At 38.2% G+C, this 26,852-nt stretch overlaps 1 protein-coding gene across 5 annotated transcripts in view; it reads left to right on the top strand.

The window, feature by feature from the left end:
* SAMHD1 (SAM and HD domain containing deoxynucleoside triphosphate triphosphohydrolase 1) overlaps window positions 1-26,852 on the top strand; it is a 67,258-nt gene that overhangs the window by 6,767 nt on the left and 33,639 nt on the right. For all 5 annotated transcript variants that reach the window (NM_001075861.2, XM_025000618.2, XM_025000620.2 and 2 more), the window contains 9 exon segments: window positions 4,830-4,881; window positions 11,083-11,243; window positions 15,940-16,055; window positions 18,071-18,141; window positions 21,329-21,487; window positions 22,556-22,656; window positions 22,836-22,944; window positions 23,756-23,847; window positions 25,400-25,515. In NM_001075861.2, coding sequence (NP_001069329.1) covers window positions 4,830-4,881; window positions 11,083-11,243; window positions 15,940-16,055; window positions 18,071-18,141; window positions 21,329-21,487; window positions 22,556-22,656; window positions 22,836-22,944; window positions 23,756-23,847; window positions 25,400-25,515 — 977 coding nt within the window.

Genomic DNA, 26,852 nt, shown 5'->3' with positions numbered 1-26,852 from the left:
CTTTCTGCCATAAGGGTGGTGTCATCTGCATATCTGAGGTTATTGATATTTCTCCCAGCAATCTTGATTCCAGCTTGTGCTTCCTCCAGCCTAGCGTTGCTCATGATGTACTCTGCATATAAGTTAAATAAGCAGGGTGACAATATACAGCCTTGATGTACTCCTTTTCCTATTTGGAACCAGTCTGTTCCATGTCCAGTTCTAACTGTTGCTTCCTGACCTGCATATAGGTTTCTCAAGAGGCAGGTCAGGTGGTCTGGTATTCCCATCTCTTTCAGAATTTCCCACAGTTTATTGTGATCCACACAGTCAAAGGCTTTGGTGTAGTCAATAAAGCAGAAATAGATGGTTTTCTGGAACTCTCTTGCTTTTTCGATGATCCAGCGGATGTTGGCAACTTGATCTCTGGTTCCTCTGCCATTTCGAAAACCAGCTTGAACAACTGAAAGTTCACGGTTCATGTATTGTTGACACCTGGCTTGAAGAATTTTGAGCATTACTTTGGTAGCATGTGAGATGAGTGCAATTGTGCGGTAGTTTGAGCATTCTTTGGCATTGCCTTTCTTAGGGATTGGAATGAAAACTGACCTTTTCCAGTCCTGTGGCCACTGCTGAGTTTTCCGGATTTGCTGGCATATTGAGTGCAGCACTTTCACAGCATCATCTTTTAGGATTTGAAATAGCTCAACTGGAATTCTATCACCTCCACTAGTCATACTTCAGGTGCTCAGTAACCATTTATGACTGGTCGTTACCATTTTGGACAGGGCAGATATAGAATATTTCCATTTTGACAAAGTTCTCCTGCTCAGAGCTACCTTTGAGGATCCCACTGGGATCAGCTGAAGTTGTTCACATTAGTACCAATACAACTGATTAAGTATTTTCCCCTTGTTTCCTGTTTTACCTTTCCTAACCCTCCACTCCATTTCCCAGGATTCACATCCCAAAATAAATTACCTGTATGCAGGCTCTTGTCGTAGGCTCTCCTTTCTATGGGGAAATCAGTTTAGACAAGTACTCCTGTATTTCCTCATGATTAACTGATGATTGTAAAAGGTTTTTCTAAAAAAATATTAATAACAAACATTATCACATAAATGTATACATCAGTTGTAAGAAACATTACATTTCAGAAATGATGAAATACAGAAATAAAATCTTCTTGTAGTCTATCCTGGCCCAAATCTTTGTTTAAAGTATTTATTTGGGGACTTCCATGGTGGTCCAGTGGTTAAGAATCTGCCTGCCACTGCAGGAGACACAGACTGGATCCCTGGTCTGGAAAGATGCCATGTGCCTTGGAACAACTAAACCCATGTGCCGTAACTATTGAGCCTGTGCTCTAGAGCTCAGGAGATGCAACAAGAGAAGCTATTGCAGTGAGAAGCCTTCGCACCACAACTATGAGTAGCCCCCACAACTAGAGAAAACATGCTCAGCGAACAGAGCAGCCAAAAAACAAAAGTATTTACTTTATCATAACTTTTGCCAAAAGAAAGACATTTCCAGGTTTTGGGTGGCTTTTTAATATACTTTAATCAGTAATTTTTTTAATTAAAATTTTATTGAGGTATAATTGACATGTAATATTATAGTCATTTCAAATGTATAATGTAATGATTCAGTATTTGTATATATTGAAAAGTAAAAGAAAAGAAAAGTGATCACCATAGTAAGTCTAGTTACCCTCTGTCACCATACAAAGTTACAAAGAAATTTTTTTTCCTATGATGAGAAATTTTAAGATTTACTTTCTTTGGAATTCCCTGGCAATCCAGTGATCAGGACCCCGCACTCTCACTGTCGAGGGCACAGGTTCAGTCCCTGGTTGAAGAACTTAAGATTCTGAAAGCTGCGCAAGGAAAAAACCAACACCGAAAAAACAACAAAAGTTTACTCTCACCAGTCAACAAAAAATTAGAATTCCATATAAAGGAGAAATAGAGAATTTTATTTGAGCCAACCTGAAGATTATAACCCAGGAGACAGCCTTTTAGAAAACTCTGAGGAATGTTCTGTCTGTTAGAAGTCAAAGACAGTCACGTACATTTTTGAGATAACAGATGGTACATCAAAGTGACGCACTGAAATTTTACATACAGTTCACCAGAGATTCATACTCCAGATCTGCACATAGGAGTAATGTGTCACCATGACCTTTACAGGGTTAGGAAAGGAAAAATTCGTCTTCTAACGAGTTACATTGTTTACATCAGAAGGAAAAACAGCATTTTTTTTTTTACACTCAGGCCAGCATTCTCACCTTTGAAGAGGTCTGGTTAATATGTAATCCAGATACACACTGCACATTAGAGAGGGCCCAGCACAAGCAGGGAACAGGTTATACTTAAATTTTCTTGCCTTGCCTTAGAATATAAAATGTATTTTATCATTTGGCAACTTTGAAACATGTACTGCAATATTAATTGACTATAGTCATCATAATGTTCATTACACACCCATGACTTATTTTATAGCTGCAAGTTTGTACCTCTTGAACCCCCTTCACGCATTTTGGTCACCTCCTCATGATTTCTATATGAATACGGTAGCTTCTTTTTGTGGAGAAGGCAATGGCACCCCACTCCAGTACTTTTGCCTGGAAAATCCCATGGGCTGAGGAGCCTGGTAGGCTGTAGTCCATGGGGTTGTTAAGAGTCAGACAGGACTGAGTGACTTCACTTTGACTTTTCACTTTCATGCATTGGAGAAGGAAATAGCAACCCACTCCAGTGTTCTTGCCTGGAGAATCCCAGGGACGGGGGAGCCTGATGGGCTGCCGTCTATGGGGTTGCACAGTTGGACACGACTGAAGCGACTTAGCAGCTTAGCAGCAGCTTCTTTTTGAGTTCTAATTAAGTAATGAATACTGCATATCAGTTGAGGGAAAGACTAGGCAGTGAGGTTGGTTTAGGTTTGGTATTGTTTTATGCTGTGATTCTTGGTTATGCTGTGCTGTGCAACAGTGCTTAACCTTTGTCAATTATAGCTCTGCCTTTAAGTACTTCTTGGGCCTGGCCTTTTTCTGTGCTTGTTACGTCAAACAGCTGAGGAGAGGGGAATAGTAAACACAAAGCATGCTGCTTTAATGGTTTATCAGCTGTAATGATGCTTCTATACATTTTAGGAAAATTATTCTTAAATTCTGTAGTTACCCTGAGTTTCAGGGTACAACATAGAGGTCAATTATAGTTCTTCTGGTTCCAAGTCTATTTAAGTACTTTTAGCAAACAATTTGGAGAAGGCAATGGCATCCCACTCCAGTACTCCTGCCTGGAAAATCCCATGGATGGAGGAGCCTGGTAGGCTGCAGTCCATGGGGTCGCTGAGGGTCGGACACGACTGAGCAACTTCACTTTGACTTTTCACTTTCATGCATTGGAGAAGGAAATGGCAACCCACTCCAGTGTTCTTGCCTAGAGAATTCCAGGGACAGGGGAGCCTGGTGGGCTGCCGTCTATGGGGTCACACAGAGTCGGACACGACTGAAGTGACTTAGCAGCAGCAGCAGCAGCAACAAACGATTTACATTTCAGTCTGATTAGCTAGCGGATTGATGAAACCTAACCCCTTGCCTTCTGCTTCAGCCAGGTATCAGGCTGACATGCCTAGACCATTTAGTAAGTGTAAATGGAGACTAATTAATAAGTGTAAATGAAGCAGGAAAATTAACTACAGGATTTTGAGCTGTTAAATTCCTATTCTTTCTCAGAATTTTAGTATTATGAGTAATTACTGATAGAGGAAGATAGGGAGGTATAAATGAAGCTAAAACCATAAATATTTGATTCATGCTTAAGTCATACCTGTACTCATAAGTCAAACTTGGACCTTTGAAACTCGTCACTATAGTGAATTTTAAAAGTATTCATGATCTTGTTTTTTTTTTTTTTTCATTCATGATCTTGTGACTGATCACCACCCCTGCCAAGAAGTTTTGTATTATTCTGCATTTCCTTTCATTGTATCCTAGATACTTCTTAATTGACATAAGCGACAATTATATCTCTTTGAAAGTTACTTTGATATGACAGAGACTCAGATTGTCAAAAAAATGTAGTTGTCCTAGATGTGACATCTTTGCCCATTTAGGTAGATGACTTTGTTTACATACCACAGGGTCACACTAATAAACTTCTAGATTCTTATACTTGAAACACTGCTGATGGGACAGATATTCACTTGGACATCAATAGTAATTTCTATAACACCTGTAATCATAATTAAAATTCTGTAGTTCTTGAGGGCAGGGACTGAGTCTGTTGTAACCTCAGTGGTGAACACACTGTTTAATCCCTCTGCAGCCCTGTGAGGGAGATATTAATAGTATTATCTCTGTGCTATAGATGAGAATATCAATATACCAAAAAAGGTTAAGTGATTTTTTCAAGGTCATGTAGATTCCATGAGAAGATGTGAGCCAGTTCTGCCTGATGCCAAAATCATTTTTCATTATCACTGTACTCTACTTCAAAGAGACCTGGCTATCTTGAGATTTCACTTACGTAAATCAAGCAAATTTTAGGATCATTAGGGTAGATGTTGGCATTGGTTAGGTTTAAGTAAGTTTGAAGTGTATATTGAACATTCAGTGATGCAGATATGGGAAGTGTTGAAATCTGAATTTACCAAGAAAGGAGGATTAAGGGCAAAAGTCTCATGTCTCAAAAGAAAAGGAAGGAGAGGGTTTCTAGGGAGGAGTATGTTTGAATTATTAATTGTCCTTTTAATCTGACTTCTATTCTAACAATCTAAAGTTGATTATATATTCCAGGATTATTATTAAGCAAATAATGACAGATTTGCTTATCCTGTTATAATTTTAGTTCCCATGGGAAGAAAATGAAGCTGCTTAATTGTATCCAAGATACAATGAAGGTAAGAGAAATCTGAGTTTATTATTATTTTTTAACATAAAGTGATATAATTCAGGTATGTAGAGGTCATTTTTAAAAGAATGGAAAGAAAGCTCTTTTCAGTAATTGGATTGAGAGTAATGGGTTATTACTTTCCTAAACTTTCTGCATTTTCTAAAATAACCATAGAGTATATAAGTCAAGAAAAGCTAAAATATTTTAAGCACATAGAAAGTATACATAGGCTACTGCCGAGCTTGTCAGATCTTAACATTTTGCTTAATTTGCTTCAGATCTTTTATTTCTAGAACAAAATATTAGAAACAATAGAAGGCCTCCTTTGTATCCCTCTTGAATTCTGTTTCCATCCTTTTTTCTCCAAGAGTAAGCACCATCCTGAACTTGGTGTTTAATCATTTTCTTCAATGGTTTTTGGGTTTTTTACTACATGTATATATCCATAAACAGTGTATAGTACAGTTTTACATGTTGTTTTTAAACACTGCTGCTGCTAAGTCACTTCAGTCATGTCTGACTCTGTGCGACCCCATAGACAGCAGCCCACCAGGCTCCCCATCCCTGGGATTTTCAGGCAAGAACACTGGAGTGGGTTGCCATTTCCTTCTCCAATGCATACAAGTGAAAGGTGAAAGTGAAGTAACTCAGTCATGTCTGACTCTTAGCGACATTATATACATGGAATTTCATTCACAGTAAGTAGCCTTCTAATGTTGTATTTTTGAGAGATATTCATACCAACACATATAGCCCTACCCTTAGTCATAGAATAACAGTTTTTTCTTTTTTGCTATCTGGGTCTTTGTTGCTGTACATGGGCTTTCTCTAGTTACAGCTATTCTTTGCTGTGGTAAACAGGCTTCTCATTGTCGTGGTTCCTGCTGTTGCAGACCATGGGCTCTGGAGCACTCGGGCTTTAGTAGTTGTGGCACGTGGGCTCAGTAGTTCCAGCTCCCAGACTCCAGAGCACAGGCTCAGTAGTTGTGGTGCACAGGCTTAGCTACAGTATGTGGGATCTTCCCAGACCAGGGATAGAACCGATGTCTCCTGCATTGGCAGGCAGATTCTTTACCACTGAGCCACCAGGGAAACCCTAGAATAACTTTTACATTAACATTACTTAATCAGTTTTGGTAAACATTTTTATCAAATGATGGGTCAAAGAGTAGGTATAGGCCTAAAAATTAGTTGTTTATTTTTCATCCCCCAGCCCCTTCCAGACATTTTAAAAGCCGTGTTTTTCAGACTTAGTGTCCCAAGAATCATTTTAAAAAGCAATCAACTGCCTAGCTCCCATCTCAGAAATTCTGATTATGGGAACTTACTTTAGATACCTAGGAATGTGCATTTTTCACAAGCTCTTCAGCATAGTTCTAATACCATAATTAAAGAAATTTTTTTTTTTTAAAAAGGAAACATATTTCTTGATTGGTTAGTGATAAGAAATGTACAACATTGCTTACCCTTTGACATCTATAGGGTAAGGAAACTTAGTTTCAGATCTGGAAGAGGGGACAGGGTTGTCATTCTCCTTTTACCAAGTCACCATTTGTATTTTTCGTCAGAGGTATTATATGCACTGAGTTATCTTAGATCCTATGACCATTTTACTTCTACAAATTAGTCTGCTTATTTTCCATTGAAAATCACATTTGAAAATTTGCTTCAATTCCACAATAACATCCTTTTAGAGATGAAGTAGTGATTCTTAGAGTAAATTTATTTAATTCCAGCCCTTTTTTGAAAAAGTTACCTATTATTAAAATACTTCATTTTCATAAAGAAGTAAATAGAAGGATCACTTCCAAAGATGATATCTAAATATTTCGTCCTGCAGTTGGAAGACAGTTACTGTCCTCCATTCTCTTGTGTCCCTCCTCAATAGCTGCAGCTTGGGTGGTCTCTTCAGGCAGGGCAGAGATAAGATGAGTTTTCTTTATTAGTTGAGATCATCTCAGATAATCTGAGGTCACTTTTTCACAATTTGCTGCAAAAAATCTTTTCAAAGTAATTTTCAAGTCAGTAGTTTCATTTATTCCCTTTTATTTATTTTTCTATTTTTCATGGAAAGCAAAATTGTTTAACCTCATGTATGAACTATAGTCACTGAAAATAGTTCTTAAAGCTACTAAGTGCTTGAGTCAGTGAGTCACTGTCTAGTAATGAAATTGATACCTTTTTGACCTTGGTTCCATCAGCAGTACAGTTGAACAAAAAATTGATTTCTACCCTAATTTGACATCTACCTTTATTTCTTTTTAAATAAAAACAGCTTTAGTGAGATAGAACTCACATACCTTACAATTCACTGTTTATTTTTTCATTTTTATTTTTTATCGAGATGTAGTTGATTTACAATGTTGTGCTAATCTCTGCTATACAGCAAAGTGACTCAGTTATACACATATATGCATTCTTTTATTCGTTCATTTTAAATATATGAGTCATTGTTTCTTAGAAATTTCATAGTCATCACCACAATCTATTCAAATTATGAGTTCTTTATATATTCAGGATATAAGACCCTGATATTTGATACACTGTGCAACTATTTTCTCTCATCTTCTGGATTATCTTTTTATTTTTATTTATTTAGGGCATGTTGAGGAGCTTGTAGGATCATAGTTCTCCAACCAGGGGTTGAACCTGGGCCCCCAGCAATGGAAGTTTGGACTCCTAACCACTGGATTACCAAGGGATTCCCTATCTTTTTACTTTCTTAATAGTGTTCTTTGGAGCATGAAAGTTTTAAATTTGGATGTAGTTCACTGTATCTATTTTTGCTTTTGTTTCTTACACTTTTGCTATCATATCTAAGAAACCATTGCCTAGCCCAGGATTATAACCTCTATTCTTGAGTCGGTTTTCCATGCTAAATTTAGTTCAGTTTGCCTCTGAAGCCAGAAATTATATAATAGTGAAGATGAAGTACAGTATTTGACATAGCAGGCACTAACTCCAGGACCCAGCATTACTCACTGGTGGGTGGGCACCAGTCCCAGGATCTCCTGGACCCCGATCCTCCCACACACCAGAGGGCAGACACAGGCCCCAAGACCACTGCAGCCCCACAGCCTACCCTGTCAGGACCCAACCAACACATTAGCAGCCCAGCAGCAGTCCTGGGGCCCTACCTCCTGGCCCTGCCTTACAGCAGGCTAGCTCCAGCTTTGGGACACCTTGGGTGCCACAGCCAGTGGTCCTGGGATTCAGGCCCACCCATCAGCAGGCTGACATCAGCTTCAGGACACCAAGGACCCTGTATCCAGAGACCTTGGGACCAGCTACACCCACCAGTGAGCTAGCACTAGCCTGGAATGCCCCCTGAGCCTGGCCCTGCCCACCAGCAGGCTGACAACAGCCCTGGGACCCCCCAGGCCCTGGACTCACTCATTAGCAAGCCAACACAAGCTCTGAGGCACTTTGGACTCCTCAGCCAGCCACTATGGAATTCATCCCCACTCACCAGCAGGCCAGCACCAAACCCAGGAACCCCGCCTCACAGCCTGTCATCTCAGAGCCTGGCTCTGCCCACCAGTGAGCCAGCACTAGCCCCAGGATGCTCTGGGGTTCTGCAGCCAGCTACCTTGTGATCTGGCCCTGCCAACCAGTGGCTGGGAGTCTCCACACAAGGCAGGCCCTGGCAACCAACCTAATTGGGGAGCAGGCCACACCTACCACACTACCCACGATACTCAGCCCACCACAGTAGAAGGACCCACACTGGGGGCACCCCTGAAGCATATAGCTCTGATGACCAGAGGAGTGTGAGATGCTGGGACACACAGGACATCTCCCACAAAAGGCCACTTCTCCAAAGTCAGGAAACATAACCAACCTATCAGATACATAGAAATAAAATCCACAAGTTAGACCAAATGAGACAACAGAGAACTATATTCCAAACTAAGAAACAGAACCACAAAAGAACTAAGTGAAGTAGAGACAGATAATCTACCTGATAAAGAGTTCAAGGTAATGGTAAAGATGATCAAAAACTTGGGAAAAGAATGGATTTACAGAGCAAAATGTTAGAAATTTTTTAACAAATAGAAAAATAGGGAAGAATCAAGCAGAGATGAAGAATACTGTAACTGACATAAAAAATACACTAGGAGGAATCAATAGTTGATGAAGTCATACAGAGGAGATCAACCAGCTAGAAGACAAGAGTGAAAGCGAAACAGAAAAAGAAAGGAAAACAAAAATGAGAACAGTTTAAAAGACCTCTGAGAGAACCTCAGGCATTCACATTCTAGGGGTCCCAGAAGGAGAAAAGAGAGAGAAAGGAGTAGAGAACATATTTGAAGACATAATAGCTGAAAACTTGCCCAACCTGGAAGAGGAAATAGACGTCCAAGTCCAGGAAACAAGGAGAGCCCCAAATAGGCCCAACCCAAAGAGGAACACATCAAGACATACTATAATTAAAATGGCAAAAATTAAAAATAAAGAGAGAATATTAAAAGCAGTCAGAGGCTAGCAGCAAGTTTATATAATGAATCTCCCATAGACTATTAGCTGACTTTTCAACAGAAAATCTGCAGACCAGAAGGGAGTGGTAGAGTAAAGTGATGAAGGGAAGAAGTTAAAACCAAGAACCTACCTGGCAAGTTCTCAGTAAAATTAGATAGATCAAGTTTTACAGATAAACAAAAGCTAAAAAAAGTTCATTACCACCAAACCAGCTTTACAAGAAATGCTAAATAAAGGCACTTATGAAAGGAAAAGCGCATTGGTAAAGCCAAATATACAGTGAAGGTATTCAAACAGCCACATATAAAACCAGTTAAAAGACAAAAACCAGAATCATCTATATCTGTAGTAAGTAGTGAAGGGATACGCAAAACAAAAAGATGTAAAATATAATACCAGAAACAGTACTCAAGGGGGTCTTCCCTGGTGGTCCAGTGGATAAGAATCTTCCTTATAGTGCAGGAAACTTGGGTTTGATCCCTGGTCAGGGAATTACAGATCCCACATGTCACAGAGCAGGTAGGCCTGCATGCCATAACTACATGAGCCCTTGCACCACAGCTCGAGAGTCTGTGCACTGCAATGGAAGATTCCACATGATGCAGTATAGATCTTGTGTGCCTCGACTAAGACCCAAGGCAATCAAATAAATAAATAATTAAAAAAAATAGTACTAATGGGAAAAGGGGAATAAATAGAAGTTTGTTAAAATTCATTTGAAATGAAGAGATCAGCAACTTAAAATAATCATGTGTGTGGGGGGGTATATATGAGTTTGAGCAAGTTCCAGAAGATGGTGAAGGACAGGGAAGCCTGGCATGCTGTAGTCCATGGGGTGGCAAAGAGTCAGACATGACAGAGTGACCAAACAACCAACATATATATATATATATATATACGTATGTATATATGTATATGTATGTATGTATAAACACATGTATGTATATATATACACACATATATAAATATATATATTGCTATATATAAACCTTCCAGTAAGCACAAACTATAATAGATATACACACACAAAAAGAGAAAGGAATCCAAACATAACATTAAAGATAATCATCAAATCACAAGGGAAGAGGACAAAAGAAGAAAGGATCAAAAGCTACAAAAACAATCCCTAAACAATGAACAAAATGGCAATAAGTACATACCTATGAATAATTATTTTACATATAAATGGACTAAATGCTCCAATCAAAAGACATGAAGTGGATGAATGAGTACAAGAACAAGACCCACATATAGACTGCCAGAAGACTCACTTCAGACCTAAAGAAACACCGACTGAAAGTGAAGGAATGAAAAAGTGTTTCATGCAAATGGAAATCAAAAGAAAGCCGGGGTAACAAAGCCGAGTAGTAAGTTAGTCCTGTATTCAAGTTAAACACATTCATTTAACACACTCATTCAGATCGTATAAGCCATTAGACTCTACTAAAGGCGGATGAAATCATATACGTAACAGAAAGGTTGAAATCTTTACCCTTCTGTTATTAGAATCCATTAAGAAATAAAGTGTACCCAGGTCCAATACACTTGATCTGTCTGGTAGTGATTCCTAAATAAAGTTAAGATTTTCATACCTTGTCATTTCCCGTAGTAGTATTCTTACTTGAAAGCAAATAGCTTTAACTTCACACTGTAGATCGGAATGAGTGGACAAAAATTTTAGATGGGGTAATGATTTCTTGCTCACATTAACTTAAACATAATTTTCTAGGTGATCAATGATCCTATCCATGGCCACATTGAATTTCACCCTCTCCTCATGCGAATCATCGACACACCACAATTTCAGCGCCTGCGATACATCAAGCAGTTGGGAGGCGGTTACTATGTTTTTCCAGGAGCTTCACACAATCGATTTGAGCACAGTCTAGGGTAAGAAGCCTCCCTGTTGACTCAGATGGTAAAGCGTCTGCCTGTAATGTGGGAGACCTGGGTTCCATCCCCGGGTTAGGAAGATCCCCTGGAGAAGGAAGTGGCAACCCACTCTAGTATTCTTGCCTGGAAAACTCCATGGATGGAGGAGCCTGGTAGGTTACAGTTCGTGGGGTTGCAAAGAGTCAGACATAAGTGAGCGACTTCACTTTCACTTTAGGGTAAGAAGAATACAATGAGTTAAAAGTTATGTGATTAATTTAAATTTTTTTTAAAAAGTTATGTGAACATAGTTTCTCCCTCTCTTTCTGAATACCTTGTTGTATAAATTTAATGCCTTTTTCATCTTAACTAAGCACTTACCACACACCATAGCTGTAGCTTTCACAGTTTGAGGTATATCATTGAAACTAGCACAAATTTCTTTTTCCTTCTTCACAATTTCACAGGAGATCTATTCTTATGATAGATCTTAGCAACCTCAGCATAACAATCTTTTTTTATCTTTATTGAGTTGAGAATTTTGACCTTTTTGCTCACTTACAATGGACATGAGTTTGAGTAGGCTCCGGGAGTTGGTGATGGACAGGGAAGCCTGGCGTGCTGCAGTCCATGGGGTCACAAAGAGTTGGACACGACTGAGCAACTGAACTGAACTACTCACTCACAGGAAGCACTTCTAGGCTTCTCTTTGGCACATCTGAATTGCCAGATTTACTACTCTTGCACTTTGGGGCAAAATAAGGGTTACTTGAACATAAGCACTATGAAATGTTGATAATCAGCCTGATAATTGTGCTGGCTGCTAAGTGGCTAATGTATGGGATGCGCTGGACAAAAGAGTCATTCATGACCTGGTCATGATGAAACAGAAAAGTATGAGATTTCATCATGCTACTCAGAATGGACTGATTTAAAATTGATTTATGAATTGTGTATTTCTGGAACTTTCCATCTAATATTTTCAGACTATAGGTGACTACTGGTAACTCAAATGAGAAGAATGAAACCAATGATAAGGGAAAACTGCTCTGTTACTTTGGTCTTGTTTATTTGTTTAGAAGCATTTTTAATTAGCCAGAACACAAACATCTACTCAAATCTTTATTCATCAATAAATACTTACTGAAAAATTGTCCAGTTCAGTCAGTCATGTCCCGACTCATTGCGACCCCACAGACTGCAGCACACCAGGCTTCCCTGTCCATCACCAACTCCCGGAGCCTACTCAAACTCACATCCGTCGAGTCGGTGATGCCATCCAACTATCTCATTCTGTGTTGTCCCCTTCTCCTGCCTTCAATCTTTGCCAGCATCAGGGTCTTTTCTAGTGAGTCAGTTGTTCACATCAGGTGGCCAAAGTATTTTTAGAAAAATTGTTAGACCATACCAAACTGATAAGGTAGCAACTGTTTCTATTCTTGTGGAGTTCAGAGTTTAGGGGACAAGAAAGATATTTATTCATTCAGGAAGTACTTTCAGGTGGAAATGCTAAAAGTGTATTTAACATTTGTTGGGCACCATATCTTCAATCTATGTTGTAAACATTACGATGCCAGAAGTTTGCTTTTTAAAAAAATGGGATAAAATAAACAATATAAAATTTACCTTCCTAACTATTTTTAAGTTTACAGTTCAATAATGTTAAATATGTCCACATTATTGGGCAACCAATCTCCAAAACATTTTCATCTTGCAAAATTGAAACTCTGTATCCATTGAATAGCAAGTTCCCATTTCTCTTCTCCCCAGTCCCTCAGTAACCATTATTCTACTTTCTGTTCCGGTGAATTTGACCATGTTATGTACCTCATTACAGTTTCCCAGGTGGCACAGTGGTAAAGAATCCACTTGCCAATGCAGGAGATGCAAGAAACTTGGTTTAGATCCTTGAGTTGGGAAGATTCCCTGAAATACGAAATGGCAACCCACTGCAGTACTTTTTGCCTGGAGAATATCATGGACAGAGGAGCCTGGCGGGCTACAGTCATATGAGTGATTTCATAGAATATTTGTCATTCTGTAATTGGCTTATTTCACTTAGCATAATTTCCCCAAGTCACTCATGATGGAGCGTGTGTCAGAATATCCTTACTTTGCTCAGTTAAAAACTGCTGATAGGTTACCCTAAGTGACAGACACTGGGAAATTTGTATTATGTATGTATAGAATTTGTACTTACAAGTACTTGTTTAATTGGGAATTAACTCTTATCCTAAAGTTGGCCAAAATGGGGTTCTTTTGATATTCCAAAATTAATTTTTTTCATGTGCAGCTAGAAAAAGCCAACTTGATAAAACATCTTTTCAAAATTCTGAACTTAAAGAAACAGAAGTCTTTCTGGGAGTATTTGCGTTTCTTTTCCTGTAATCTTAAAGATATAAAAGTTCTACCTGATCTTCTTAGGCATCCCCCCACCCCTACTGTGTTCTGAGATCTTGGTTTCTGCTACCCGAAAGTTACTCACATGGTATACATTTGGCAAGCAGTCAGATAGACTGGGAAGTCTGTTTGTCTGGCTGTGGCAACTCTCAGGAAAATTTGTTATAAAGGGTCTTTTTCATCTTAACCTTCATTACATCCTCCTATACACCAAAGGACTTTACTCTCTTAGGCTGTTTTGGGAAATAAATTTCTAAATCTTATGAAGGTTGCGTCCTTTGCACTCTCTTGTGGGGATGCCTCTTGCATTTTATTGGTTTGAGTCACTGTTAAGATACTACTTGTCAGTGACCAGACAATGGATCCTTAAAAGTGGAGAAACTTGGTAAATTGGTAAATTTTTTAGAGAGCTTTCATTATAAAGAGCTGTTTTATTGTTACCTATGAAGAAAATTAGAAGACGGATAGTATATAAGACAGCTATGCCATCAGTTTAGAACAGACAAAAATAAACAAATTTGGGAAGGCTTATTTTGTAGTGTCCATTTAGGGTTCCCTGACAGATGCCAATAAAAACATTAGGTTAATTAATGTTAATTAGATTGATTAATAGAGAAAAAAGCTGAGAGGAGAGTGACGAGACTTCTTCCCAAGAAGGTGAAAATTTTAAAGGGATTTGTCCCAACAGGATAAAAATCTTTAGATTTTATTAAGAAATTAGATATTTTAAATGGATGTTAATAGGATTAAAAGAAAGGTTTTGATACAACACTATGTAAGGTTGGATGGGCCATGGGAACCTTCTGTTGGTGCCCAATATAAAGGGCCCCAAACAAATCCATTCTTTTTACCTCAGTTTAGTTTATATATGTCGAGAGTCAGACACGATTGAGCAACTTCACTTTCACTTTTCACTTTCATGCATTGGAGAAGGAAATGGCAACCCACTCCAGTGTTCTTGTCTGGAGAATCCCAGGGACGGGGGAGCCTGGTGGGCTGCCGCCTATGGGGTCGCACAGAGTCGGACACAAATGAAGTGACTTAGCAGCTGCAGCAGCAGCAGCAGTATATATAGTAAATATACTTAAATATATGTTTAAAATATTTATGTATATATTTAGAAGGCTGGAAGAAAATTATACTGAGATACCTGATCAATAATTGTTGGGACAACAGTTAAGCCAGTTAATCAAGTTAAAGGTATTTTTTTAAAAAGACCTGAGTCCCTTAGTTATCCTCCTCCCTGGAGACCCCAGAGCCTTTATATAAAAATAGATAAAATGACCAGAGGATAAAAAGGAAAGTTTCTAGAACCCCTTGTAAGACCATAGATTGTTGATGGTGTACTGCTGCTGCTGCTGCTACGTCACTTTAGTTGTGTCCGACTCTGCGACCCCATAGACGGCAGCCCACCAGGCTTCCCGTCCCTGGGATTCTCCAGGCAAGAACACTGGAGTGGGTTGCCATTTCCTTCTCCAGTGCATGAAAGTGAAAAGTGAAAGTGAAGTCGCTCAGTCATGTCGGACTCTTAGCGACCCCATGGACTGCAGCCCACCAGGCTCCTCCGTCCATGGGATTTTCTAGGCAAAAGTACTGGAGTGGGGTCCCATTGCCTTCTCCGTGATGGAGGCTAAAGTTAATGGTGTAAGAGTTGATAGGATTGAGATGACAGTTTATAAAAATAGATGTATTTAAGTGGGTTTAATATAATATGTTTATATCTCTTTTTCCTAACTATATTGTGTATAGACCTTATGTCTTCCTGGGGAATGCTTCTCCTGCCTGGTATTATAAGACAGGATATATAAATCCGCCCCTCAGAAAATATTAAATATATAAAAAATTCCAAAACAATTCAATAGGATTACCTGAACTTACACAATATAATGTAAAAATAAGGCCTAATATTCATAAGCTAATAATAATCAAAGTAAAGAAAAGGTAGCTGGGGAAATCAGTCTTTTAATATTATTCAGGCAGCAGACCAATTCTTTGGGGAGTTAAAATCAATTCTCTCTGTCTTGCAAATCTCTACAAATCAGAAATATAAAACAGCCTACAAGGACCAGAAATGTAATACAGGCTGTTACAGAAATGTAATACAGCCTACAAGCTCAGACACGTAGACTCTGAAACAAAAAGAGAAAAAGAGGGCTTTTTACACTCAAACTGCTGAGAAGGGTCCATAACCCATAGTCTGATTCACAGCCTCCTTAGGGATTTATCATGGACAAATATACATCTTAACAGTCGCTCATCTTTCAAACAGAAAAATAAATTTTTCGTTTTTGTTTTGTTCCTTCCTGCTCTGCAGCGTGGGGTATCTAGCAGGACGTCTAGTTCGTGAACTGAGTGAAAAACAACCAGAGCTGCAGATAAGTGAACGAGATATTCTCTGTGTTCAGATTGCTGGTCTTTGTCATGATCTTGGTAAGCAGTTCAAAGAACCAGAGTTCTAGTGTAAAATCACCTGTCACCTCTCTTTGAAATACAACTAAGAGCAATATGAAAGTTGTGTTCTAATTCTTTGAAGAGTTAACATTAATGTAAATTTGCCATTGCTTCTTCCTAGAATGGTTCATAAGCCCAAAGCATTGCTTTCTTTTTTTTTTAAGTCTTTCAATGAGTTTCCCACGTTGCACCCTTCATTGCAGGTTATATGAAAGGACGTTCTAATAGTGGTTTTTCCTTACTACTGTGTGTTGGAATGTTGTAAATTTGATTTTTCCTTTATCTTTGCTGAATAAAATTGCTATTTCCCTTCAGTTACTTTGTGAAATCTATTCTCACACCTAGAATATATAATCTGCTCTAGCAGATTAACAAGAAATTTAGAGAACTCCTTGTGACCTATACTCACAACCTCAGTCTTGGGCCACTTAAATCCAAGTAAAAGAATATCATCTTTCTCCAGAGACAAAGAGAAAAAAGAATGTTCTCTTTTATCATGAGGAGTTTTTTCCTCTCTTCTTGTAATTTTTTCCTATTTACTGGAGTAATTTATGGATATCCCAGGCAGCGAAGTAGTAAAGAATCTGCCTGCTAAAAAAAAAAAAAGAATCTGCCTGCTAATGCAGGAGACTCAAGAGACATGGGCTCAATCCCTGGGTCAGGAAGATCCCCTGGAGTAGGAAATGGGAACCCGCTCCAGTTTTCTTGCCTGGAAAATTCCATGGACAGGTGAGCCTGGCTACAGGCCATGGGGTCACAAAGAGTCAGACATTGAGCGTGCGCGCGCACACACACACACACACACATTGAAGGATCCTAAGAGTTTGCATGTGCCCTCGGTGCAGACAAAGGGAGGTTTTTGTGTTTCAGTAGTCAGATAATTAAAGGCATAGGGCTGTCTTTTCAGCACGTTCCCTTGGAGATTTTAGTAGGACCAGTATCAGCCTTCGATCATTAATTTAAGATTCTTGGTATTTTGAGAGGGAGCTTTTGGGAATCTTATACCAATCCCCAGGAGTCTAAACTCTGCAGTAACAAGCCTTTATTTATGTACTGAAACATGCAGAAAAGGCCTGGGGCTGGTCCAAGTGAGCTCCCTCTCCCATCTAGCAAGGAAATGTGGGGGGGGATTTGTTCCCAGGACCCCCTCCGGATACAAAAAAAAAAAACCAAAGCCCAATGCTTATATAAAATTTGTATATAACTCATACACATCCTCTCCTGTGTATAGAGAATTAAATCAATTATTCTATAATTAAATCAATTCTAGATTACTGATAATACCAATATGTAAATAACTGCCAGCAAGCTTGGCAAATTCAAGTTTTGCTTTTTGGAACTTCCTGAATTTTTTTTTTCCCCCAAATATTTTCTGTCCAAGGTTGATTGAATCTGTGAATGCAGAGGGCCAAGTTTAACTCCTTCAGAAATTCTGATGATTCCAGATTTGTGCCTCAGCAAAGTTTCATGTTGATAGATGTTGTAGAATGTTAAGGTCACTTATGAATAAGATGAAGTAGTGATCTCCACTTTTGATTGCCCATATCATCAATAAAAACAAAGATAAGCCCTGATATGTGTCTAAAAGTATATACATTATAAAATTTACATAAAAAGGGATGTTTTTAAAGGTTCAGAGTACTAAAGTTCTAATGATTTCCTGACCCTAGTAGATTGTCTTAAAACTGCTTTTCTAACACTACCAATATGTAATCTAAAGAAGCCAAAAGTTTTTGTCATTAACATTCCTTTATTTACACAAAACTGTCCTTTCATTATGTAAACTCCAGTGACTCAGAGACCCCTCAGTGGAGAATTTACATTCTTGTATTGTTCTGCTTCTTGTTCTCTTGTTTTAGAAAATAGGAAGGAACAATTTGTTCCTTTTTTGTGATTATAAATTATTAATTTCCATTGATATTCACATTTAACTAAAAAAATTTCCTTTCCACCAATTTACAGTGTTCTGTTCTAAGGCAGCTTTTGTTTTTAAGGTCATGGGCCATTTTCTCATATGTTTGATGGAAGATTTATTCCACTTGCTCGACCAGAGATAAAATGGACGGTATGTATCCATATATTCAATATTTAGTAAAATAAAGACTAAGCAGTGACTACTGTGTTATAGTATAATTCCTGTTACAGTTTTTCAGGGTGTTGTTTTCATTTGATCCTCACAGCAGTCTCTAAGGAGGAAATCATTATCTCCATTTTTGTAAGTGTAAAGGAACTCGAAACCCAGAGGTGTACTGATGCACCAAAAATCACAAAGCCTGTGAAATGATAGAGCCAGCACTAGAAAACCAGCAGCTAATTTAATGCTCTTTCTACTCTGTCATACTAGTATAAAATAAAAAATCAAAGGCTGACTCTGGCTTTGATTCATTTTGTGTGACCATAAAGTAAGTTCTATACTAAGTTCTTTGTATAATTACAGATTTGCAGGTAGCTAACCCATTTTTCTGGAATCAGTTTTTGAGAAGTAAAGGTAGGTCATCTTCCATTTTTGGCTGCACTATATTTGAAGCAGAAGATGATATCACTACATCCTGAACACTTCATTACATGTCAACCACTATTTATTCTCTCATTTTTAGAAAGGTATAATTCATCTTAAATATGTTGTCCAGATCATCATTGTATAGTTCAGTGAGTATTGACAAGTGTATTCATCCATGCAGCCACTACTCAAGTTGAGATGTGCAATATTTTCATCTTCCTGGAGAATTCCTGTGTGACTCTTTCTAGTCAGTTCCTACCCTCCCCATCATCATCACCTTCTAACTTTTATAAACAGATTCATTTTGCCTGTTTCTAGACTTGATAAAAGTAGAATCCTGTAATAGGTACTGTTTTGTCCTGTTTGTATTCATATTGTTTGTCCCTGAGGTAATAGCCCATTGTATGAATAAATCACTATTTGTTTATCTTTTCTCCTTTTGTAGAATTTGGGTTGTTTTCAGTTTGGGGCTATTACAAATATAAGGATGTTGTACATGTTACTATACACAATTTTTGTGGAAAATATTTTCATTTGTCTTAGTTTCATTTCTCCTTACCTAGTAGTAGAATTGCTGGGTCATCAAGTAGATGCATATTTTAACTTTATAAGAAATTACCAGACCTTCCCCATTTTACACTCTGCCAGCAGTATGAGAGTACCTGTTCTTCCATGGCCTTACCAACATTTAGATTTTTGGTTATTCTTTCTATTGAGTGTGAAATAGTCTTTTGTGGGATTTTCCCTTTTTTATTTGGCATTCTCTTTGTGTGTTAACTTCCCATTTCCTGTACTTTGTCACTGATAAATAATCTTTTGTAAAGAGATTTTCCATTTACCCATTAGAAAAAATTGAATATTTACCTTTTAGTTATCAATTTGAATAAATACATATATATAGTCAGATACATGTATTATGGATATTTTTTCTCTGACTTACCAATTACCAATTTATTTCTTTAAGATTTTTTTTTAATGTGGACCACTTTTAAAGTCTTTATTGAATTTTTTATAATATTGCTTCCATTTCATGGATTTTTTGTTTGTTTGTTTGTTTTCTGTTTTTTGGCCACAAGACCTGTGGGATTTTAGCTCTCTGATGAGGGATTGAGCTCACACACCTTGCACTGGAAGGCAGTCTTAACCACTGTACTGCCAGGAAAGTCTTAGTTCATTTCTTGAACAAAGGTGGCTTTTCAGAAAGAAAATTTAAAATTTTGATGAAGTATTCTGCTTCTTTCACCTAGTAAAAAGAATAGATTCTTTCCAGTTCTCCTGCCCTAGGGCCTCCCTCAGGCTAAAAGCCATAAAAGAACTGGAATGTTGCCCACAACAAAGAAGAACTAGAACTTTTCTCTTCCAAGTGTTTAGTTCTCTCTAACATCTGCCTGCTTTTGGTGGTAATCCAATACCTTCAGGAAGTTCAGTTCGGTTCCATTTAGTCGCTCAGTCTTGTTGCACTCTTTGCAACCCCATGGACTGCGCCAGGCCTCCCTGTCCATCACCAACTCCCGGAGTTTACTCAAACTCATGTCCGTTGAGTCGGTGATGCCATCCAACCATCTCATCCTCTGTCGTTCCCTTCTTCTCCGGCCTTCAAACTTTCCCAGCATCAGGGTCTTTTCAAATGAGTCAGCTCTTCACATCAGGTGGCCAAAGTATTGGAGTTTTAGCTTCAGCATCAGTCCTTCCAATGAATATTCAGGACTGATCTCCTTTAGGATGGACTGGTTGGATTTCCTTTCAGTCCAAGGGACTCTAAAGAGTCTTCTCTAACACCACAGTTCAAAAGCATCAGTTCTTTGGGGCTCAGCTTTCTTTATAGTCAAACTTGTTGCAGGAAGGGGGACCCCTTCCAAGGCCGAAACTGGGCTCTTGTCTAACACTCGGGAATGAGTTGCCCGAGGAGACACATGTGCTGATAAAGCAAGAGATTTTATTGGGAAAGGGCACCGGGGTGGAGAGCAGTAGGGTAAGGGAGAACAGCTCTTAGCAAAGATCTGTCCTATCACAGTTCTTAGAAAAGCAGAGGCCCTCCAGGGGGCCATTTGTTCTTTGTAACAATTACAAATGACTGACCAGAGACTGTGAGTAAAATGAGTCTATAGTTTGAGATTCCAGCCCAGATTTTAACTTCAGATCTCTGGAACATCCGGACACCTTTTTTTTTTTTTTTTTGCTTCCAAGTTTGGAATTACCCCTTTTCACCACTAGATGGAAATGCTAATAGAACTTGTAGCTTCACAAATTCCAAAGCTGATGATACTATAGAACTAAATTTTATAGTAATATTCATTAAAATGGTATTCTACTGGGAATTTCCTGGCAGTCCAGTGGTTAGGGTTTGGCGCTTGCACTGCAAGGGCCTATGTTTGATCTCTGGTCAGGTAACTAAGATTCTGCAAACCATGAAGCTCACCAAAAACAAACAAACAAAAAGGTGTTCTATCCTTAAAATCTGGTAGTATTCAGCTGTGCTCTATAATACATACGTATTATAAATCTTATATCTCATTAAATATATTTATCAAATAATGATGCACCTGGATTATAAGGTTTTGTAGACTGGTAAAATATAGACAAATTTGACAGATATTTTTTAAATATCTGGAGGACTGTAGTTGAAAACTGGGTCATTAACGTGCATTAGAACTTTATCTCTGAATTACCAGGGAGCCAAGAGTAATTTGAATAATCAGGGGTCCCTGATGGACTAGAGTCTGTAACAAACCATACTGCTGCCTTTTCCTAGCATGAACAGGGCTCAGTTATGATGTTTGAGCACCTCATCAATTCTAACGGACTCCAAGATGTCATGAAATACTATGGTCTCATCCCTGAAGAAGATATTTTGTTTATCAAGGAACAAATTACAGGACCACCTGAATCACCCATCAAAGATGCTTCAAAGGTAAATTTGTGTACAACCTAATTTAAACCGACTGGTTCTTTTCATCTCGTCTTCTCTTGGTTCCTTCAGATTTGTATTTGAAGGGGTGACATTTTGCTATTTTAGGAGACTAAATGATAAAATATGTGATACATTTCTACTGTTTAGTGCAAAAAATAAAAGGCTTATATAGTTCTTCCAGCTCTTAACTGAGTTCTTTAGAAGTTATCCCCCAAATTAAAATACACATATTAATATTTTTAATGAATATGTATGCAGAATTTTATATAGAAGCCTAAAGTAACTTAGTTCTGAAAGTATGTGTCTTGTTTACCCATTAAAATTAATGTTTGGATTATTTAGATATGTGAAGACCTAGAAAAAAAAGTTGAATTAGTTCAGAGGGAAGTATGATTTGTTTCCTTTTTGATCTTTTTTCTTTTAATTAGGAAAAAGAATTTCCCTGAGTGTTTTTTAGTCTTTTTTTCCTTAAAACACACAAATCTACTTGTAAGGTATAAGATAAATAGGAGGATTTTACAGCAAATATCCTATCTCCAAAAAACAGAGTTCCTAGGAATTCCCTGGTGATCCAGTGGCTGGGACTCTGGCGCTTTCACTGCCAAGGGCCCAGGTTCCATCCCTGGTTGGGGAACTAGGATCCCCAGGATCACTCAGCGCAGCCAGAAAAAAAACACAGAGCTCCAAGAATTTTCACTCCTGAATTTAAGCATTCGAATATAAGAAACATTCTTACTAGTTTATAAATAGATCTTAATATTTTAAAAAATCTTTTAAACCAAGAAAACAAGAAAGCTTGTTGGTTATCTAAGTGTAATAGAATTAGGATCCTTCCAAAGGCACTAGGTTTAGTATTAACAGGATATCATATTTTAGCATTTCTAGCATTTCTTTCCCTTTTCTACTAATTTGGGAATTAAGTGAAGGAAAAAAGAGTAGAACCTTCTCACTTACCTAACATTCGCATTCAAATATCTGTTTATAATTTTCGGGTTAATACACTTGCTTTGCTTATAAATAGATTTATCTCCTGTTCTATAACTTTCAGTGGGTTTTCTTCTCTTCCAGTGGCTCTATAAAGGGCGTCCTAAAGAAAAAAGCTTCCTTTATGAGATAGTGGCCAATAAAAGAAATGGCATTGATGTGGACAAATGGGATTATTTTGCCAGGTATGCACTGAACACTTCAGAAAAATTGATTAGAAATCTTGTATACTTTAAATAGATACAATTTTTATTTAAGTAAATAAGCAAGCAAAATAAAACCGTTATATAAATTTAGTATTGATATTTAAGGTATGGTTTCCTTTGCTGAAAAATTTCATCTCTCTGCTTGGGAATCTCTCCAGGGACTGCCATCATCTTGGAATCCAAAATAGCTTTGATTACAAGCGCTTTCTTAAGTTTGCCCGTGTCTGTGAAGTAGATAATATGAAGCATATTTGTACTAGAGAAAAGGTAAGCTATGTCAGAGGACAATAAGGAAGGTGTGATTCTTAGCTTGAAGTCTAGAAATACCCTTTCAGTAAATTGGAAAAATCACTACCTGGTAAATTATCTATCTCTTTACTTCGTGCTTAGCATTTGTAAGTATTTTAAAGCTCTTTTCACTTCTCCTGTATGGTCTACTGTCTACAGTAGACATTTACTGAGTCTTGTTCTCAGCACTGTTTAACGTGCTTTAGAGGATTAACTCAATCTTCACAATCCTGTAAGATAGAAACTGTTATTTTCCCATTTAACAGATAAGCAAATTGAAGCACAAAGAAGGCATACAGTTAATGGCAGAACTGGAGTTTCAATCCAGGAAGTTTGGCTTGAGTCTTGTCCTTAATCACTGTATTGTATGTTTCATAGTAGTTATAATCCTATAATCATTAATTCCCTGCTAGGTTAGTCATATAACTAAAGAATAGAACAGTGCTATACTATACAAAGTCTTTCTTTTCAGAATGAAGATTAGAAGAAGAATACCTAACTTCTAGAATTATTGGGAAATTTAAAAAATATATTTAAGATGCCTCAAACAGAATGCATCGCAGAGTTAAGATGCTCAGTAGATTTTGGTTTACTAAGAATAAAAGTTGCAGATAAGTAGTATTATGAGTCTTCCTTGCTCTTTCTTGGGAGTCTTAGGGGTTTTGATGAATTTTACCTGTGTCCAGTCTTCTTTTATGCCACCATCCCTTTTTCCTGACTTATATGCTGTCTACTAACAAGGGAACCTAATCTGATCCTACCTTAATGTTTGTTTCACCTCTTTCTGCAGGAGGTTGGAAACCTGTATGACATGTTCCACACACGCAACTGTTTGCACCGCAGAGCTTATCAACACAAAGTTGGCAACATCATTGATACAATGTAAGAAATTTGATTGTTATTTTCCTATAAAATTTTCCATGATTTTTACTAGAGTATCGTACTTGGGTCAAGTTGAGATTTCTAAATAAATTCAAGTAAAGTTTAAGTGAACAAATCTAAAATGGTTCCCTTAAACAAAACAAAAACTAGCATAAAGTGAATTTAGAGGTGAGTGTTAAAGAGGATAGACTCAAGCAGAAGAGGGGGTTTAGGCTAGATAGGAAGAGGCTACCCTGGGATGGCTTAGATCTCCACACAGGTAGTCACTTAGGTACCAGATATTAATCATCGAGGTGAGAAATGAGATATGGATAACTGACACTCTGAAATTAATGACAAAAATGAATTTTGAAGATTAATGTCTCTCCCTACCCTGTCAATTATCAACATTAGTAGAAAACAGTAAAACCTACAGGAATTTCGGGCTTTCCTCGTAGCTCAGTCAGTGAAGAGTCTGCCTGCAATGCAAGATATCCAGATTCGATTCCTGGGTCAGGACGATCCCCTAGAGAAGGAAATCGCAACCCACTCCGGTATTCTTGCCTGGAGAATCCCATGGACAGAGGAGCCTGGCGGGTAACAGTCCGTGGGGTCGCAAGAGTCAGACACATCTGAGTGACTAAACCACCACCACAGAAATTTTACTTCTCCCTGATCCAGTCAGAACCAAAGCAGAAAAGTACAACTAGGTCCCTAAGTGACTCAGAGACCTCATGAGGAATTTCCAAAAGTGGGGTATGAGTCAAGTTAATTCTGTGGCCCTAAAATAGTTTTAAATGAATCTCTTTTAAGCTTTTACTGTTCATGTTTACATTTGTGTTGAGAAAATTTACTTTCTGCTTTTTTCTTCATCTTTTGTCATGAGCAGACTAGTTAGAATCCTTTCTCCTATTTGTATGGCTGTTACTTTGGTAAGCGGAGAAGGCTAAGAGTTTTTTTTTGTTTGTTTGTTTTCAATGCAGAGACTCAGAGAGATCTAGGAACAGTCTGGTACTGCTTCTTCCTAACTTGATTAAATGAAAATTACTCAATTTCTATGTCTATATAATATAGGTTGATTACACCTGTGTTACTGATAGAAAGATTAAATATGATGATGTATCTAAAGCTTTGTAGTAATGCCTAGAGCACAGTAAATATTACAGTCCACAAATTATCGTGGACTTACTTAGCATGGTTGAGATGCAATTGTCTTTTTTTGGTTTGTTTTAATTGTAAGTTGCAGGTGTACAATATAGTGATTCACAATTTTTAAAGATTATATTCATAGCTATTATAAAATATTGACTACATTCCCCATTGTACAGTGTATCTTTGTAGCTTATTTTATACCTAGTAGTTTATACCTCATACTCCCTCACCTGCCCCCGTCCCTCTGCCTACTGATCACCACTAGTTTGTTCTCTATAAGTCTGAAAAGCAGTTGCCTTTAGAACATTGTATCTCAAGATTTTGTTTCTTAAAAGTAGAGAGGTTTCCTAAATTTTAAGTAAAGCATAAAGCAAATATTCAATTTCCTCATAAACATAAACCTTTATAAAATGATCTTTAGGATTACAGATGCCTTCCTCAAAGCAGACGATCACATAGAGATAACAGGTTCTGCAGGAAGAAAGTATCACATTTCTACAGCAATTGATGACATGGAAGCCTTCACTAAGCTGACAGGTAAGAAGTAGAAGGTAACATAGGTGGTCCATCTCAGAAACCGTGTAAACTTTCCCTGGATTGCAGATGGGTTATTTTCCAAACATTCCAGTGTATTTAGCTTCTGAAGTGATTGTATACTACTGGATTTGAGTTTTATCTCTGCTTTGTACTAACAAGATAACCTTGATAAAGTTATTTAACCTCTCTGAACCTTGTTTCCTCATCTATAAAGTGGGAGTAATGATACCTAGCATGTAGTTTAGTTGTGATGCTGCAGTGAAGCATATAGCACTTGGAATAGTACTTGGCACACAAGTGCTGTGCTGTGCTTAGTCGCTCAGTCTTGTCGGACTCTTTGTGGCCCCGTGGACTGTAGCCTGCCAGGCTCCTCTGTCCATGGGGATTCTCCAGGCAAGAATACTGGAGTGGGTTGCCATGCCCTCTTCCAGAGGATCTTCCCAATCCAGGGGTTAAACCCAGGTCTCCGACATTACAGGCAGATTCTTTACTGACTGAGCCACCAGGGAAGTCCAAGAATACTGGAGTGGGTAGCCTATCCCTTCTCCAGGGGATCTTCCTGACCCAGGAATCTAACTGGGGTCTCCTGCATTGCAGGTAGATTCTTTACCAGCTGAACTACCAGGGTAACCTAAGTGCTCAATATTAATTATTTTTAACTTCAAATACAATTTGGCTTCCCTGGTGGCTTATTTGGTAAAGAATCCTCCTGCAATGTGGGAGATATGGGTTTGATCCCTGGGTTGGGAAGATCCCCTGGAGAAGGGACCAGCTCTACCCACTCCTGTATTCTGGCCTGCAGAATTCCATGGTCTGTATAGTCCATAGGGTTGCAAAGAGTGGGACATGACTTACACTTTTAATTACACTTTCATAAAACCAGACCAATACCAAAAAGCTGACTTGCTCATTTAACATAATTTTTGTTGCAAAACAGGATGCCAAAGACATTTCTGTGCACTTCAGCAGAAACAAACAACTTAGGGTGGGAAGGAAGAGGGGTGAGGTGTCATAACTGATTCTTTAATGTGGGAAAGTTTAAGATCAGTAAAGCAAAAGATGTAAACCAAAAAGTATATACCAGTTAAGAGTTCTTAGTTGCAAATCCTGAAACTGACTCTGCTTAACTAAAAACAAAGTGATAGAATCAGTGAGAAGGCTAGAGTTTCTGAAACGAGAGAATGGCAGAAGCTGAGTGGCCTCACCACAAGATCAGCTTCCTGTTCCATCACTGCTAAATTTTTTTTATACAGGTGTAAGCAGTGGCACCCCACTCCAGTACTCTTGCCTGGAAAATCCCATGAACGGAGGAGCCTGGTAGGCTGGAGTCCATGGGG

This window comes from Bos taurus, chromosome 13 (genome assembly GCF_002263795.3).
Source record: "Bos taurus isolate L1 Dominette 01449 registration number 42190680 breed Hereford chromosome 13, ARS-UCD2.0, whole genome shotgun sequence".
Taxonomy (NCBI): domain Eukaryota; kingdom Metazoa; phylum Chordata; class Mammalia; order Artiodactyla; family Bovidae; genus Bos; species Bos taurus.
Note: the sequence above shows the minus strand (reverse complement) of the source record. Positions and strands in the feature narration are given on the sequence as shown.